This window comes from Manis javanica, chromosome 3 (genome assembly GCF_040802235.1).
Source record: "Manis javanica isolate MJ-LG chromosome 3, MJ_LKY, whole genome shotgun sequence".
Lineage (NCBI taxonomy): Eukaryota > Metazoa > Chordata > Mammalia > Pholidota > Manidae > Manis > Manis javanica.
In genome coordinates, this window is record NC_133158.1 from 40,394,045 (window position 1) to 40,411,067 (window position 17,023).

Consider the following 17,023-nt stretch of genomic DNA (forward strand, 5'->3'; position numbering starts at 1 on the left):
TACGTGAACGTCTGAAGCCGGGCGAGCGCGTCTGGGCTGAAGTGCAGCGGACCTGCGTCCTCAGCGCTATTACGTGAGCGCCGACGGCGTCAGGCAGGCCCAGGTCCAGGCGGGCGTGGGATGCCCGGCGCGGACCTGCTCCCGCGCCCCGCCCACAGCCCCGCCTCCCTGTCTGACGCGAGGGGGTGGGAGGAAACCTTCCAGCTGCTCAGGCGCACTGACCCCAAGGCGGCCCCGCGGTCCACCAGCGGCGCAGGGTGAGGGGCGGGGCGAGCCGGGGCCGCGGCTGCGCACTCGCCTGTGCCTACCCGGAGACTTCCGGCGCGGCGCTTCCGGACAGATACTGTTTACGCTGTGTCCGATTTGGACAGCGTTGGAGTCGAGGCGCGTGTGTCCACGGCTGAGCGAGCGGCGGAGTCGCGCCCATGGCGTCCCGCGGAGCTCGCAGGCGGACATTGTGCGCGGGCCTGGCCCTCGGCGGCGCCGCGCTGCTCCTACTCCTCCTCCCGGCGGCCGCGGCGCAGGAGCCGCCCAGGGCGGGTGAGGGCGGGGACGGCGGAGGGGCGCGGGGAAGGGGCCGGCGGGGACGGGGCTGGCGGGGACGGCCTCTGGGGCACGCTGTCCTCTCGCGTCGCCGCCGCACCTCGGCCTTCCCGGCGGGGCTCTCAGGTATAGACTCGGGGGCGGGAGGGAGAGCTGACCGCCCTGCTTGTGTCCGACGGTTGGTGGTGTCCCGGCGGCCGCTGGACGGCTGGGGGAGCCAGGGCTGGTCTCTGGGCTCCTCCGCAGGCGAGGGGTGCTTGGGAATATGCCAGGCCGTAAGCCCAGGAGGCGGCAACTGCCGCCTGTAAGTCCTCGGATTCCGCTTCTGCCCGGCCCAGGCCCCGGGCGGGCTGCTTCATTGGTTCATCCCACCTTTCTTATTAACCTGTGAGGTGCAAGGGTCTCGGTGGTGACCAACGTTCAGACAGAGGTACTGTCTTTGAGGAGCTGAGTTTCTGGGCGACCAAGAAACAAACAGCTGGCTGGGTGAGCGGGTGAGTGAGAGAGGGGCGGACTAGAAGAGGAAAGTACGTGACTTGAGGGCCAAACGTGGATTCCAGAAGTTCCCAGAAACGAATATTGCCAGAGGGTGGCTTCCTGTGGGGCTTGGCTGGGCCTCCACCTGTGGGCCTCGTGGAAATCGGGGAAGGGTGTAAGCGGTTGGACCAGTTTCAGAAATGTCCCGCTGGCTGGCGTGTGTGGAACACCTGAGGGGTTACTCGTTGTGACTGATGGAGCCACGGGTGAGCCTCTTAACCTATTTGATGGCGTTTACGCATAGGTTTGACCGCCCCGGGTTGAGGGCTGGTGTTTTTCTCTGTTAGCCAGGCTTGGTCAGGTTCTCTTTAGCACCTTCCCTCTTTGTGACCTTGCTGAATGTTCCTTCCAGGGCAGGACCGCCAAAGTGTCTTTATCTACTGCGTGTACTTCGTAGTGTGTTTGTGACCGTCGCTGTGCGGCCTTCCCGTTGTTCACGAAGCGGTCCAGTTGCACTGCTCAGGGACCTTTTGGTCTAAACTGAGTCCTAAGCACAAACGTGCAGTGATTTCTGCACAGGGATTTCTGCCAATGGCTACCGGGTGTGTGTGCTTTGCGTAAGGTAACTAGTGGGCCTGTTGGAAATGCGCTAAGGTGTGTTTGGCTGCTTTGCTTTTCCTGCTACCCTGGATTCTGAAGCAGAGACCCCTTGTGAGAGGAGCAGGGGGTGACTTTCAGGGTTTGGGAATTACACCATAACGGTAGTAGTATTCCAGGGTAAAGCAGCTTCCCCTCTATCCTGTGGAAGGAAGCTGCTCCCAGTTGCTGCTGTTCGTGGTAGCTGCTGGCCTCCAGGGTGTGCCCAAGTCCTGGGTGGGGGGCCGGGGGACTGTGGTCTCCCTCATCAGCAGCACTGTCAGGTGGGAGGAGCTGTGTCATGCTGTGCTGGCATTCACTGCACAGGTGCCCAGGGTCTGCGCTGGCCTTTACCTGGGGAGGGGCGCTGCTTCAGGGCTGAGGCCTCCCACACTGTTGTGTGTATTCAGTGTGAGTTGTGCTCCGTGTCATGCTGTTTGAATGCCACCACATGTGTACTCCTCGTGAGGATATTAGTCATGCTGTTTGTGGTATGTATACACATGACATGTGTTTGTTTTTAAAATTTTTTTAATTTTCTTCTGCTCACCCTAACTAGTGCAGTTACTATCTGTTAACGCAGAGAAATCTTACAGAATTATTAACTATATCCTTTATGCTGTATTGTTACTCCCATGACTGATTTACATTATAATTGAAATTTTGTGCCTCTTTATCCCCTTCACCTATTTCACCTGTTTTTTTAATATACAGATGGTCCCCAGCTTAAGATGGTTCCATTTTGGACTTCTCAACTAATTTGTGGCAGTACAACAGTGATACATACTCAGTAGAAACCATGCATCAGATTTTGAATTTGGCTCTTTTCCCAGGCTCGTGATATGCATACAGTATAACCCTTTTGTGGTCCTGGCCAGTGGCAGCAAGTCATTGCTCTCCACAGTCGCTTGGTAAACAATTGATATGTTTAAAAGCATTCCGTCCCGATATAGCCACTCTGTTTTTAACTTTTAGTCCAGGATTCAGTCAATCAGAGGAGATAGTCAGCACTTCAGTACAAAGCAGGCTTTGTGTCAGATTATTTTGCCCAGCTGTAGGCTCACTTGGGTGTTGTGAACGTGTTTGGGTGGCTAGGCTCACTGATGTGCAGTCGGTAGCAAATGCCTTCTCAGCTTAGCACATTTCATCCCCTGATGGGTTTGTTGGGCTGTAACCCAACTGTGAGTCAAGGAGGGTCTGTTCTGCACTCTTCACCTCTTTTCTTCTGAGGTAGGAAGATGGCCAGGACTTTTTTGTCTAAATGAGTTTTCCACGTGAAAGTGACAACAGGTGTTTGCTGTGCCTCTGTTGTTGCAATGTGGGCACAGTGCGTGATTCAGGAGCTTGATCTGCTGGGGCCACAGCCAGCTGCCCTGCTCCAGCCTTTTGTACTTAATGGACTCGCCTGAAACTTTAAGAAAGAACTTGGAAGTGGGTCACGAGTTTGTGCATCCTAACAGGAGAAGCTATTTTTTTTTTTTTGCATTTAATTCCAGTTGAATGAGAAAATTCTCCAATCACTGGTAAGTAGAACCCAACCTGAAAGTTTCTGATCACAGGACTTCAGAAGTCAGGACATTCATGTTCACAGCGTTAGACTTCAGAAACAGAAGGGCATATTTTTCCCTACCTCTGGCTTTCAGCACACAGTTTATCTGTGCCCGTGACCAGCTAAACCACACAGCAAGTGGCTCTTGGGGCAGTGCAACAGTGTGTTGGCAGTAGTAGCAAATGGTCAGAGTGTTTCCCTTCATGACCGCCGCCCGTGCGCGCGGAGCCTGGAGTGCCCTTTCTAGGCCCCGAGCTTGCCGCACGAGGTCTGTTTCTTCTTGAGCTTCTGCCCGTGTTGAAAACCTGCCCTGTTCTTGGCAGTTGTGCTGCCGGAGGAAGGCTGGTCACTGCTGACTCATGCGGGACTGGAATCGAGGCCTGCAGGGCCAAGGTTTATGGTGTGTGTTCTGGAACTTAGTTCTTTTAGTTCATGTGAGACCAGTTACGAGAAGGACCTTGAAAATGAAAATCCCCTTGGAAAGGACCCTGTAGATCACCGCCTGCTTCCTGTGGCTGTTTTGTTAAGGCTGACGAGAAGGAAGTACAACCTTTCCTATAGAATTTTTCAGAGGACACGAGAGTGGGTGTGGTTGGCCGTTGTGCAGGTTCCCTGTGCTTCCCCTGCCTGGCTTGTCTGGAAATGTCAAAGCTGCAGGAGGGGTGAAGGAGTAAACAGTGCAGTGAGCCTGAATCACTTTCTGCTCTCACAGCGCTTGCCACAGCCCCTTTGCTCACGTCTGCACACCTGCTTGCTGCCTGGCCACCCTGGGGTGGCTGAAATGCGGCCCTCCACCCTGGAGTTTTCTGGCTCTGCTCCAGAGGCTGAGGACGCTCCCACATACAACACTGGAATGGCCAGGCTCTGGGCAGTGGCCGCGGGTGTGATATGGGGAGACTGCTTGGCCGGCCGTGTGCTCAGGCATACGGTTTCCCAGTGTCTCTGTACCCCTTGGGTATGGCATGTCAAGCCATGGGACCTCAGTCCGGTTCACCTGGGGCAGCTCTGTGGTGTGTCCTCAGGAAGCGACTGGTGGGCAGGATTCTCTCCCGTAACCCTTTCCCCCTCCCTGCTCCTGAGCAGGCGTGTGCTGTCACTTTGTCCCGTTGTGTCACAGGTACCGTGGCGATATTCTGATCCCTTTAAGGGGCTGTTTTCTCTTGCTGAGCGACAGCACACTTGCTTTGCGACTGGCAGCATCCTGTCGCCCCCAGATGCGCGCAGCGGCTTTGGCAGCCTCGATGGGTGGCTCCTCATTGCTCCCTTTGCCGCTGGGCCCTCTCTACTGACCCCGTGTCAGCTTGAGACTGTGGCCCATTCAGTGGCTAGAGTCCCTTGCTGTCGCCCACTTGGATTTTGAATTGTCGCATCAGGGCAAGGAGGACCCCCGGTGAGATAGCTCCTGGGTCCTTGTGCCATTTATCTGTAAGTCTGTGCCACTTGCTGGCACAGCAGGCTCTCTGAGGTGCCCTGGTCCCCTCTCAGCCTCAGTTCTGGGACCAGCCGTTTTCCAGGGAGGCCTGGCTCCTTTAGGTGGGGAGCAGTGGCTCGACCAAGGCCTGGGTGCTCTGCTGCCGGTGTTGCCCTTTCTCAGCCCTTGTGTGAACAGAGCCAGGAAGTGGGTTTTTAGGTCAGGAGTTTACCCTGTCTGTCCACAGAGACCTTTGCCCTGCCTTTGCACGTGGCTGGCCTGCCCCCAGGGCGCTTGGCCCAGTCCTGGCACTGTTCCCTCCAGAGTACCACCGGCGACCTGGCCCTCAGCAGTGCTGCCAGGAATCCGACTGCAGGGCTTGTCAGTCTCCCTCACCCTCCTGGGGCTCCGTTCAGCCATGCTGAATAAAGTAGTTCAGATGAGCATCAGCAGAAACCTGGCTTCACACCACTGGGCTCCAAGGCGAGTGCTGTGTAGCCCTGGTGGCGCGTGGTCCGCCTCTGCTGCGGGGAGACGGAAAGCCCCTCCGTGGGCAGTCACCGTTCCCGGGAGACCCCACGTGGGCAGGAGCCGCATGTGCCGCTTCCGTGTCCTCTGTGCATGCAGCAGGGCTGGTACCCACTGTGTGTTCCTCAGAGGCTTGGTGCCAAGACGGTGTTCACCCCATGGTTCCAGAGTCAGACGGAGGGTCACTCCCGGGTGCCCCCTGCCCTCGTGGCTGCATGGCTGCTGCGGGGTCCATGACCTGTTTGTGCTTCTCCCACAGCCTGTTCTCAGAACACCAACAGAACCTGTGAAGAGTGCCTGAGAAATGTCTCTGTGAGTATGTGGTTCTCACTCGTCTGTCAACAAATGCAGTGGTGTACTTTTTTCCTGCATATGTATATAACAATAACAGTATTACACGCAGCAGTAATAGTAGTACAACTCCAGGGTGGGGCCAGGGGAGCAGAGGAGGCAGCACACGGGGCTGGGGTCACATTTAGCCTTTAATCTATGACTTTACTGGGATTGAGGCTGTCTTATTGGTGTCATTAGACCATAAAGGCCCATTGGGACAGGGCTGTGACCATTTTGCAGGCAGGTCCCCAGAATGCAGGGTGGGGGTCCCCAGAGGCCTGTTAGCTGCTGCTTTGCTCAGACAAGCCTAATGAGTTAGCTCTCTCATCAGGCTTGGCTTTGGGGAAAATGTCTGCCATAAACCTCGAACCAAAGCTTCCGACTGCGTGTCCTTGTTCTCCTCGGCTCTTCATGTGGGAATGGAGACAGGCCAGAGTTGGAGGGGGTGCTCACCATCAGATCAGCAAGAGGCTCACAGGGCATCTCATCCCGGGCTCAGACTACCCATAGCTCACTCGAGTTAAATGCATGTTCAGATGTCATCTTGATTGTTCTAAGTTTCAGTGTGGCCTTGAGCAAGAGGGTGGTGTCGTGGTCCAGGGGATGCCTTTGAGGTTTTGGGGCAACGTGAAGAGCAAAGAAGGCAGTGGGAATCATCATGGAGGGTACTTAAAAGAGGCCACTTTATTCTGCATAAAGCTGTACTGTTTATACTGCTACAGTGGCATGGTTGCGTAAATATTAAAGATGTGCATGTCTGTGGCCTTCATGGCCAGGTGCCTGGCCTTCAGGGCCTTTATCTTGCTCCTTTCCCATGGGTACAACATGCTGTGTTTTCAGATTTCTCAAGGCCAGACATATCTGGCTCCATACAAGACCACACATATTTGGGGTGAAGCAGCGAACAGCTGTCCTCATAGAACAGTAGGGAAGGGGGCGGTGCTTCCCTGCAGTAGCTGCCCTGGAGATTGGGCTTGGGGCTCCTGGGGTCGCCTCCAGATGGGCCATGGGGTCTAACACGTAGGTGTGTGTGCGGCTGGCCATCTAGGAGAAGTGGAGCAGGATGCTAGGAAGATTTCAGAGGACTTGTGGGAACAGAAGCACATGCCCAGAGGTCCTGCCCTGCAGGCAGCCATGGCTTCCTCAGCAGTTCCCAGTGAAGCAGCCCCATCTCAGTGCAGGAGCATGGCCATCGCTGGCAACCGCGAAGCCTGGATGGGGACAGCTGGGAGAGAAGACAGCCTTCTGTGGCCCTTTGCCTGGGGCTCCCTCTTGTGGTTGGGCTAACGAGGGTGCTTGAGACTGCTCCGGAGCAGTGTTACCTGAGATTTAAAACAGCAGGCAGAGCCCGACCTGGCAGGCATCTTAGGTGCCCCCTGAGCACCACAGCCCTGCCAAGCCCTGCACTCCCGTGCACTGGTGTAAGGGTGCTGTCAGCCCTGCACCCCTCGCGCTTACAGGGGCTTGGGCAGGAGCACCTGCGAGGCTCCCTCCAGCTCTGAGGTTTGGGGCATGTGCATTGAAGCCTTAGCTGCAGTGTTTTTAAGATAGCCCACTGCACGTGCAGCTGAAGAGATCAGACGCAGGATGGTCACACCATGATTGCCGTGGTCACAAGGTCCACCCACAAATCCTTAGGAGCCCCTGTGGGCTAGCCTTGTCCCCCAGCTAGGGGTCCATCAGTGAAGTGCACAGATACCTGCTGTCCTGCCTACAGCCCAGGTAGGTATGCTGTCCGAGTGTGCTAGGGGTGCTGCAGTGGGGAAACGGGGGTGCGGGCACTGTTCAGCAGCTTGCTCAGGGTAGACCTTGAGGAAGACGTAAGAGAGCCACATGCGTTGGGAGCAGTGTTCCAGGCAGAAGCAGCAGGCTGCACGGAGGCCCTGGGAAGGGCTGCCTGGCAGCTTTGAGGACCAGCCGGAGCCTGTGTGGCTGTCAGGGCACCTAACGGAGGAGCTTGGGGGAGCCCAGGCCTTGGTGCACGAGGCAGCACTGAACCTTTGTTGGGGTAGGAGTGGACAGCACAGCGCACAGAGGTGGTTGGGGGGCCAGGTGCAGGACAGGGGTTCTGTGCTGTTGGCATTCCATTTCTAACCTACCTGATTTTCACATCTTTCAGTGTTTGTGGTGCAACACTGACAAGATGTGCTTGGACTACCCAGTGACAAAAATCCTACCGCCTGCTTCTCTCTGCAAGCTGAGTTCTGCGCGCTGGGGCGTCTGCTGGGGTAAGTTGTCTTTTTTGCTGGCTTCTTGCAAGGTCAATGCTGCTTTGACAAGTCTGGTTGTGTTCGATTAATATAAGCTGCCAGAAAGCACTCCAGCAGTGGGAGGCTCCCAGCAGGAAGTCAGGAGGCTGGTGAGAGTACACATTTCTTGGGAGGCAGTGGCGCCCTGTGATCCGGAGCCCCATGTCAGGCCAATGTCCTCAGCTCCGCATGGGCCTCCCCATCCTAGGACGGTGGAGGGGTAAGGGCGGGTTGAAGGCTGCTGTTTGGGTGTCTAGGCTCATCATATCTCAGTGGTGTCACATGCTGCCTTGACACCCACTATGGGTTCCTGTGGGGCTCTGGCCTCCCCGAGCTAGAGTCCCGCTCGGCGTGGGTGTGTTCTTGCATCTCCCCGTGTGCCCCTCCCTGTCTGCACAGGGTTACCTGTACAGGCATTCTTTCGCTAGGACAGAAACCCTTTGTGAAATCCACATTGGTTTTTAGCTTGCGTTTTAAGTTAGTTTATGGTGTGTTTTGCTATACGGAGCTCATCTATATGTCATTGGGCTTATTAGTCCTTCCTCTTCAAGGTTGGGAGTCACACAGAGGCTGCCCTCTTAGCTCCATGAAGCTGCACTTGGATGATTCGTTTTCTGTGTTTGTATCTGGATCTGTCTGCAGCCTATTCCTTATTTTTCTACCTTTTTTCTAATTTCCATCTTAGAGTCTAGAACCTCCATCTGAAACAACTCATTTTGGGTTTCAAGGCCTCAGAGAATTCAGAGGTTTGTGTATGTGTGAGTAGGTGTGTGGTCCTGGGATGCCGGGCGTCTGTGTGCACGCTGTGTGTTCCTGCACCCATTACATCCCAGCAGCTGGCCATTCTCCCTGCCGCCCTCACACCAGGAAGGCTTTGCTGGCCTCACTGCGTACTGGTCTGCTTCTGTCTTGACACCAGCTTCTCTGTGGGACCTTCTTTACCCACTGTCCACAGAGATCCCTCCTGGACCAGGGAACCTGTGGCATTTTGAGCACAAACTGCCGAGAGGTTTTCAAGTGGAAGCATAACTTGTAAAAAGTGCGCACATGTAGGCTTCCCTCCTTGTGTGTAGGCTGTAGCCTGTGATGTAAACACATACATGTATGCACACATGTATCTTCAGCGGGGTTTTATGTTAAGTAGACATCTAATTCCCACTCAGCAAAATGCGTAGGCGTGTTCCGCATTCACGGCCTGGCCTTAGCAGGGCCCCTGGGCAGCTGCTGTACTAGCTGCCCATCACGGGGTTGGTGCCGTCAGGCCCTGTTCTTCCTGGAAAGGACGCCATGTGTCGGAGTCCTGCCTCTGTTGTCTGACTGCTCACTGCTGTGTGGTGGTCACGGTCACTCACCCGTCCTGCTGCTGGCGGGTGTCTGGGTCATTGCCAGCACTGCCATGTGCCCTCCAATCCATGTGGGAGGCCAGTTGACCCACGTCCCTGCCAGCATATGGGCAGATGAGGTAGCCTGTCATTGTGGCTTTCATTTGCATTTCTCTGATGACTCTGGATTTTGAGCACCTTCTCAAGTGGTGGGCATTTTGGGTAATTCTGTGAAAGGAAATTCCCACCCTCAGCTCTGGGGCTGGCTGAGCACCAGACACCCTCCCCAGGACAGATGAGACCCACAGCATTGTACAGCCACGTGCAGTCATGGCCTGGAGGCTGCACCGGGAATCAGCCAGTGGGGGCCTGCTGGGCAGCGAGAGGTGGCAGTGCCCCTGTTCCCAAAAGCAGGCACGCTTTGGTGGTGCTGCAGCCTGGCGTGGACTGAGGCTTGCTCATTGCCTGGCAGGAGGTGCCTGGCCCCACAGCAGGGAGGGCAGTGGGCTGGCCCTCCTGGCAGAAGCAGGTTGTGGGGAGCTTACTTCCCTGGAAATAAATACAGTGCTCTTGACTTTGATTTAAAAATCAAGCTGCATCAGGCTCGACTCCGTTTCCATGAGTTCCAGGAAATTAAGAATTTCAAGTGTTTCAGGAGAGTCTAATACATAAATGCACAGCCGAGGACCCTCTCTGGGTGGCTCTTCTCTGGCTTGGGGCATCTCGCCAGCATCGAGATGAGAATAGCTCATCTGTAACCTCGGTCTGTTTTGGTGTGTGGTGAGCTTTGAGGAAGTCAGGTGTGCTGAAAGGGGATGCCCTCCGGTGCGGTCGTTTGCAGTGAACTTCCAGGCACTGATCATCACCATGTCGGTGGTCGGGGGGTCCCTGCTTCTGGGCTTGGCCGCCTGCTGCTGCTGGTGCGGGAGGAGGAGGAGGAGCCGCCGTAAGCCTGACCCCAGCGAGGAGAAGGTGGAGCGAGAGCGCGAGGACCGGAGGCTGCGGCAGGAGGAGAGGTGAGGGGAGGGGAGGGGCTGAGCTGCAGGACAGGGGGAGGGAGGGGAGGAGAACAGTGGGAGGAGGGGGAGCTGAGCAGGAGGATGGGGAGGGAAGGGGGGCCGAGCAGGAGGACAAGGGATGGAGGGGGCCAAGCAGGAGGAGAGGGGTAGTTGTGGTGGGAGGGGAGCAGAGGGGAGGGCACTGTGCCTGGGGAGACATGGTTGTTACAGCTCTCGGGACTGTCCACCAAGAGAAATTAAAGTGTCGTGTGTCCTGCGGGAGTCCTGGGCTGTGGTGTGAAGAGCAGCAAGCTGTGGTGGGGACCTATCAGGTCACCCCAGGCCACCGCCGACCATGTCTGCTCCTGGGAAGCCCCTGAGGCGCAGGTTTGAACCTGGTCTGGCAGCAGCCCCGCCAGGACTGATCCAGGTCACCTGTCTGCCTAAATGGGGTCTCAGGACTGTCACCAGTCCTCTGATCAGCACCTGCCTGGTCCAGGGCACTTGGGCGAGTGTGTGTGTCGTCACTGTGGGCCAGCCCCAGGTGGCGGGTGGCGGGTGGCAGGTCCCCTGTCCTCCCTGACATGGGATGGCATCGTGGCCCCAGGAGGTGCTTTGTCAGGCCAGCAGCTGGTGGGGGCTGAGGCTGGACGAGTGTCTGTGCGGTCACCCTGAAGCCATGTGCCCCAAATAAAAACTAGCATTTGCATGTTCCCAACTGAGCACAAGATTTTTACCAATTAGTGCATTTTGTTTATGTGGAAAAAGATTCTTTAAAAATGGCAATTTCAGCATTGGGACTGCTTTTGTGGGAATGAAGGGTTTAGTGACAAGGTGGTGGAGCCGCTCCTGGAGCCTGCTGGTCGCCCCCTGCTGTCCTGGCAGGAGTATGGCCACTGGCCGAGCTGGTCCCCACCTGTCTGGTTCTGGGGAACAGGAACAAGCCCTCAGCCTCTCCGCAGACCACGTGACATTGTGTGCTGGTACTGAACAACGTGTTTGTCTTTTAGGAGAGCAGAAATGAAGTCAAGACATGACGAAATCAGAAAAAAATATGGTGAGAAGCAGTTGAATCTCCATTTAGTTAGGAATTGATGCCAACTTGTCCTGGTCCTGTTAGTGCCCTTGGGATCTGGCCGTGGTCTGTGGGCTCCTCCCCCGAGACCCAGGGGCCTCTGTCCTGGTCTTATCCTGTGGTCCTGTCATGAGCTCATCCGCTGAGGCCTGCAACTCCCCCAATGGGACTTCTTGGCCGCCTGTTTGCTCATGAAGCAGAGGAACGCCAGTAGGCCAGTGGCTGTGCACTGCCCTCCTGGGTGCCCTGCAGGCGTCCATGCCACCCCTCGCCTCCGGGATGTTGCTGTCAGTCCTGACTGCCTAGTGTCGCAGGCCACATTCCTTTTTTAAGGAGTTAACCCAACGGAGGCCCCTTCTGTTTGTTTTTTTGTTTGGAAGGTGACTGTTCTTTTAGTGCCTGAGTTAAGTCTTCTGTATTTCGTTCTGTACTGATTTTCCAGTCCTTGGACAGCATGGTTTTCTCCCCTATGTAGCGGCTGCTCGGCGTTGCTGGGCTGTGGGAGTGGTCCCCTTGGCCATCTGGAGGCGAGGTGCTGTGGCCCTCACCCTCACCAGTGACAGCATGGTGCTCCCTGCCGCCCACCCCTCCTGGCGCTGGGTCTCTTCTGTCCAGAGCTGTCAGAGCCTGTTCTGCTGCATGGCCTTCACTTCACGGTTCTGTGAAGTCAGAGCCCTCATCCTTTCCTGGCCACTCCTCCTGCCCACAGCACCTGCCGGGCGGGCCCTTGTTATGTAGCCTTGGCATGGCACCCTCCCTCCTCCCAGGCACCCACTGCCTGTGTGCGCCCCCCTTAGCTGGGACAGCTAATTGTAGAATCAAAAAGCGTCAGGGAGCTTTTAGGCATCTGATTAAATGCAGATTTAATTTAAAAATGGAAATCTGATCAATGTAAATAAAAGACAAACCAGATGTGTGCACATGCACATGTGTGCGTGTGTGCATACACCCCCCCCAAATACTTTTATTGCCAAGCACATGTAGCATTTAAGATCTATGACTTCACTGGCCCCTGTACCTCGTTGTGAGGGGCCTGGTGGGGCCTGGGTCAGGGCTTGGGGTGGGCGGCTGGTTTGCCCACTTACCACTGGTGTATTCCTACATTGCATAGTTATTCTGGTCTCTGACCACATCAGTGAAGTTGTGCCCATTTTTAGAAAGCCCGTTGAAGGGCCTGGACTTTGGGGACCTCGGTCGCACAGGGGAGTGTCCAGCAGTAGGGAGAAGGCACATGAGGATGCTGGCTCAGCACAGTGCCAGTGTAGACAGGCCCTTTTTTGGTTTTAGAAAATGTTTGACTTCCTCATTTCAAAACAGTTTACCTCTGTTTTCCCTTTAAACTAGAAGTAGGTCTAGAGGCTGGGGTTTTTTGCCAGCAAGACTTTAACTGGACCACCTGTGTTTGGCATTGGCCTGACATCCTGTTTCCGAACTGACGCACCACCTCCCAGGCCTGCAGTCCCGGCGGCATCCCTGCCCGCCCCGCCCTCTGCTGGCTCTCTCCATCTCCCTCCCTCCACACAAGCAGTGTCCTTTTAGGTGTGGGGCAGTGGTCCGGACGATTCTGGTGAGGAGACAGGGAGAGTGTGTGTTTCCGCAATAAAGAGAAAACTCCTAGTTTTTGTGTATTTTGCATCATAGATTGACTTTTATGGCTAAATACATGCTTTATTACAGTTGTATCATAATACTTGACAGTTAAATTGGTGGCCACCTTCGTTTTTTGTAGTCGTATTTCTCAAAGTTAATCAACATTTATAAGGATATTTAAAATAAGGTGATTTTATTTTTGACAACTACTATGGTAAGAAATGGACTTTAGATGTTTCTTTTAAGTTTCTTAATATTAACTCAGGCTTTATTTCATAGGATCTGTTTTTCTTAGAATTGTGGTTCCCAGTAAATGTTATTTCAATCTTAAAGGCACCTGTGGTTTGACACTGCCAAAAATGATCACGCATAGGACTTGAACCTGCTGAGAACACCCGTTTTTCTTACGGCCTCCATAAAGCTCCACATAAAACACGATTGTATTACTGTCTTTGACTTGTTTCCCATTGGCTGAGTGCACTAATAATCAAGTCTCTTTTGTTTTCAGGTTTGTTTAAGGAAGAAAACCCATATGCTCGATTTGAAAACAACTAAATGCGGCTCCGACAGCTGCTGCTTGGCTCAGGCCTCCGGGCCTCCGGGCCTCGGCGCGCTGTTGGAGCACTGAGAGCAGTCTGTCCCCGTCCTCTCCGCTTCTGTATTTCTTCTCCTGAGATGGCAGCCCGTCTGGGTTTGTTTCTTGGTAATTCGAGGAGGGAATGTACATGTTCCATGACTACCAAGTCTCTAAGCTACGGGCAAGCCCCACAGCCTGGCCACGCGGGTACCGGGCGGGTTCCCTCTCGGTCTCGTCGCAGCAGTGCTTTGTTTTCATTGCCACCGGTCCCTGTTGCTTTAAACTAGAAAAACATAGTTTGGGAAAGTGGGTCAGCAGACACGTAAAAGGAGCAGCGTGCCCACCTCCATGCTTGCACTGTGGGCTCCCAGCGTGGGTGGGGCTCTCGGGCAGACTGGTATGATCCAGACAACTTGACATACTTACTGATTACTCTTTAAATTCTGTATGTGAATTGACATTTCTATCCTGAAATTTTCAGACTGAGAATCTAACCTTTGACAGATTTTCTGGTTTTATTTCTCTGACTTGGGCATTTCATAGCAATTCAAAGTATTATACAGCATTCCTAAGCATTTTATAGCAGCCTGCAAGTTTTGACTTCCACTGTTGATGTATAAAGGACACTTTGTAATGGACTTGAATGAACTTCGCAGCAGTGCAGTAGTTCTGTGGAAGGCCACTTTGCTGCTTGAATTGAGGTTGCCGAGCTGAAAGAGGCAGGGGTTGTTTGGGGAGGTGTATCTAATCCTTCACCCAGTGGGACCCTCCTGGGGCCGCTGCAAGGCCTTCCTGGTCCAAGGCCATTTGGACAGGTGGAACTTGTGACCTCGAGGAAACCAAGTGCTCAGAGTGCCTTAATTTTAACCAGTTCTCAATAAATGGTTGAATACATGTGTGCTGCGTGCTGTGTACCCTGTGTCCCTGGTGTTGTGTTTCTGGGTGGGGGAGCCCATTCCCTCTGGCCTCTGGCCTCCTGTGGTTTCTTCTGCGCAGTTGGAATCAGACGCGAGGAACCCCAGATGAAGGCAGCTCTGCCTTTGCACTTTGTCCTTCGTGCCATTGTTGGAAATGTGGAACTGCACAGATCCCCTCCCACCCTCCCTGTCTGGGGGTCTTCAGTGCCTTTCCCACCCTTCGGTTGCTGAGCTTTTCCCATTACTTAGGTCACTGGATGTCCAGCCCTGAATGCGGTGGAAGTGCATGTTGTGTAGGTGTCCACCCCCACCCAGTGAGACCCAGCCTGGTGGAGCAGCCATGGTGACCCACTTGGGTTAGAGTACATGGGAGGCCAGCCCTGGGTCCTCCGTCCTGGGATGTCTTAAGGCTGCAGGCTTACATCCAGAACAGAGGAGGCGTGAATGTGCCCCTGGACACAGGCCCAGGGCGGCTTTGTGCCCAGTTCATCCTCAGGGTCCCCAACCCATGTGGGCAGCCTGCCTTGACTTAGGACCCTTTTAAGAAGTTTGATCATGGTGAGGCCTCAGCTCTGAGGAGAGGAAGATGAGTGAAGCTCTTCCTCTGTGATGTCTGCTCCTAAAGAGAAATCCCTTTGTGCAGGGGTAAAGGTAACAATCAGATGGGTACATGGTGGCAGTGTCCCCAAGCTAGGCTGTGTCAGGGCTCCTGGTTGGCACCTTTGGGTGCCTGGGTCCATGCATGTGGCCAGTGCCTCCAAGTGGCTGTAGAGCGCCATGTCCCCCTGCCCTTCTCAGAGGCTCTCTACATGCCTGTGCTGCTTCCATTGAAATGAGAGAACTGGGGGGGTCAGTTCCTAGAAGAGTCTCGGATCAAATGCATGCTTAAAATGTTGGTAGAACCTGCCAAATGACCCTCCAGAGAGAGGACACCTTTGAAAGTACTGACGTTTTGCAAGATGGAGGTAAGTCGTACCATGTCATTTAGCCAAAACCTGGTGTGGAAGTCAATGCATAGGAGGGTGTCCAGGATCCTGAGTGAAGCGCAGACCCGCGTGCATCCCCACAGGTCTTATGGTGGGGGAGTCAGCAGCTGCGTCCTGTGAGGCCCCATCTGGTGCTGTGGCTCTACGCTCACAGGTGGGCAGGGCTGCAGGCAGCAGGGCTACTTGAGGGAGGGCTTGTCACCTCTGCCCTTGCTCATGAGGGGTCCTGCAGGAGCTGAGCCCTTCATCACTGCGCTGACTGCTCCCTCCGGCCTGCTGCTGCACCCTGAGAGGAGGACGGCCATGTTCTCCCTGCTCTAGAATCTCCCAGGAACCTACCTACTACCTCAGCTATGCCAGCATGTGCCACAGCCACCTCCTGCCCTGGACAGCACCTGCACCCACTATGCACTCAGCAAACGTTTGTGCAATGGGTTGAGTGCATGAGTGGTAAATGGAGGATGGTCAGGGGTGACTCATGGAGGCAGGAGGGGGAGCTGCATCTGGCACAGATGCCTGCCTGGGGAGCAGGGTGTGCGGGCGTGGGAGGCTGAGGCAGAATCTGTCCCCACCTCCCGCCAGCCCCACTGTCACCAGGAGATGGGCTGGAATGAGGAGGAGGCCCTTCTGGGCTCCTACGTCGCTGCAGCTGTGCCTCCGGTCCTCCCGAGGCTCTAGTTGCAAACACTCCCTGACTCTGTGTGTCATGGGCTGATGGTACTTCTTGCAATGCAGAAATTTTGGATTTTTATGTCAGACTTTAGGGCCTTTGGGGCTGCTATTTGGTCTTACTCCACATGATGCTGGTATATTGCCTGTATAGCACCACTTCACTCTGATTTTACATCTCAGTCTGCCAGTCCTCTGGAATTTGCAGTGGTGTGAAGCAGGATCCAGTGGTACGTTTCCCAGGTGACCGTCTGTCAGCACGACTCGGCAAAGAGTCCCTCTGGTGAGGGGACCCTGGACCTGCTTCTGGGGCTGTGCCTCCATCCACCAGCCATAGCCCGAGGCCTTGGGAGCAGGCAGGGTGTGCCTGCCTACCGGTGCAGGGTGGGGTGGGCACGGACACATCTATCCCTCCGGGGGGGCCTCCCATTCAGGATAGCAGCCCCACCCATGCCCTCGCCTCCCAGGCTCCTCCCAAGGGCCTGCTTGCCATCCCAGGTCCCCAGAGCAGTGTGGGAGTGGAGGGTCTCCAGGCCTGGTGGGGAAGAGAAGAAAAGAAAGCAGCTTGCTGGGGAATTGTGGGCATACAGATGAGTAGCTTGATACTGGCAGGGGGTGCCCCAACCCCAGCAAACAGCAGCTCCCTATGGTCACCTGCCCTTAGGTGGCCCTAGCATGCTGACTTATCCAGGCTGGCAAGACACAAAAGCAGGTGTCAGGGCCACCACAGCCTGCCAAACAGCTGGGCAGCAGGAGGCACGGGCCGAGCTCCCACCAGCCTAACATGGGCCCTTCTGGTTGGGTGGTATCGTGGGCCAGCTGGGGAGCGCTTATCACGGATTTATGCTCGTCTCCGTGTTAGCATCACGTCACACGGGCATCTCCGCAGCTCCAGGCTGGCTGGGCAAGGAAAAGACCGCCCTGCGACGTCTCAGAGCACGAAGGGGTGTTGGGAGGCTGTGGTTCCACACTCCACTCCAAGACCATGCGTCCCGCAGGGTCTGAAGAGCAACTCGGGGAGCTTGCTCTGTCTTGTCTACACCAGAAGTCTTGCCGTCATTCCTGGAAGGTATTTTGCTGGGTGCAAAGGTCCGAGTTAAGGCCTTCAGAGGTGTCCTATTGTCACGCCAGTTGTTTTTGGGCTTCCATAGTTCTGCAGCACC

General features: G+C 55.2%; 1 protein-coding gene across 1 annotated transcript; it reads left to right on the forward strand.

Annotated features, from left to right (window-relative positions):
- Window positions 1–303: 303 nt before the first annotated feature.
- PTTG1IP (PTTG1 interacting protein) lies at window positions 304–14,182 on the forward strand. Its single transcript, XM_036994815.2, has 6 exons — window positions 304–540; window positions 5,404–5,456; window positions 7,597–7,705; window positions 9,890–10,064; window positions 11,057–11,103; window positions 13,220–14,182. The coding sequence occupies exons 1-6, from the start codon at window positions 426–428 to the stop codon at window positions 13,264–13,266; spliced, it is 546 nt and encodes a 181-aa protein (XP_036850710.1). The 5' UTR covers window positions 304–425; the 3' UTR covers window positions 13,267–14,182.
- The last annotated feature ends 2,841 nt before the right edge of the window (window positions 14,183–17,023 follow it).

Excerpts from the sequence above, each read along its gene's own strand:
- PTTG1IP (XM_036994815.2), top strand. The coding sequence starts at position 426 with ATGGCGTCCCGCGGAGCTCGCAGGCGGACATTGTGCGCGGGCCTGGCC. Across the intron at positions 5,457-7,596 it reads AGTGCCTGAGAAATGTCTCT|TGTTTGTGGTGCAACACTGA; the intron begins GTGAGTATGTGG and ends CACATCTTTCAG. Across the intron at positions 11,104-13,219 it reads CGAAATCAGAAAAAAATATG|GTTTGTTTAAGGAAGAAAAC; the intron begins GTGAGAAGCAGT and ends TTTTGTTTTCAG.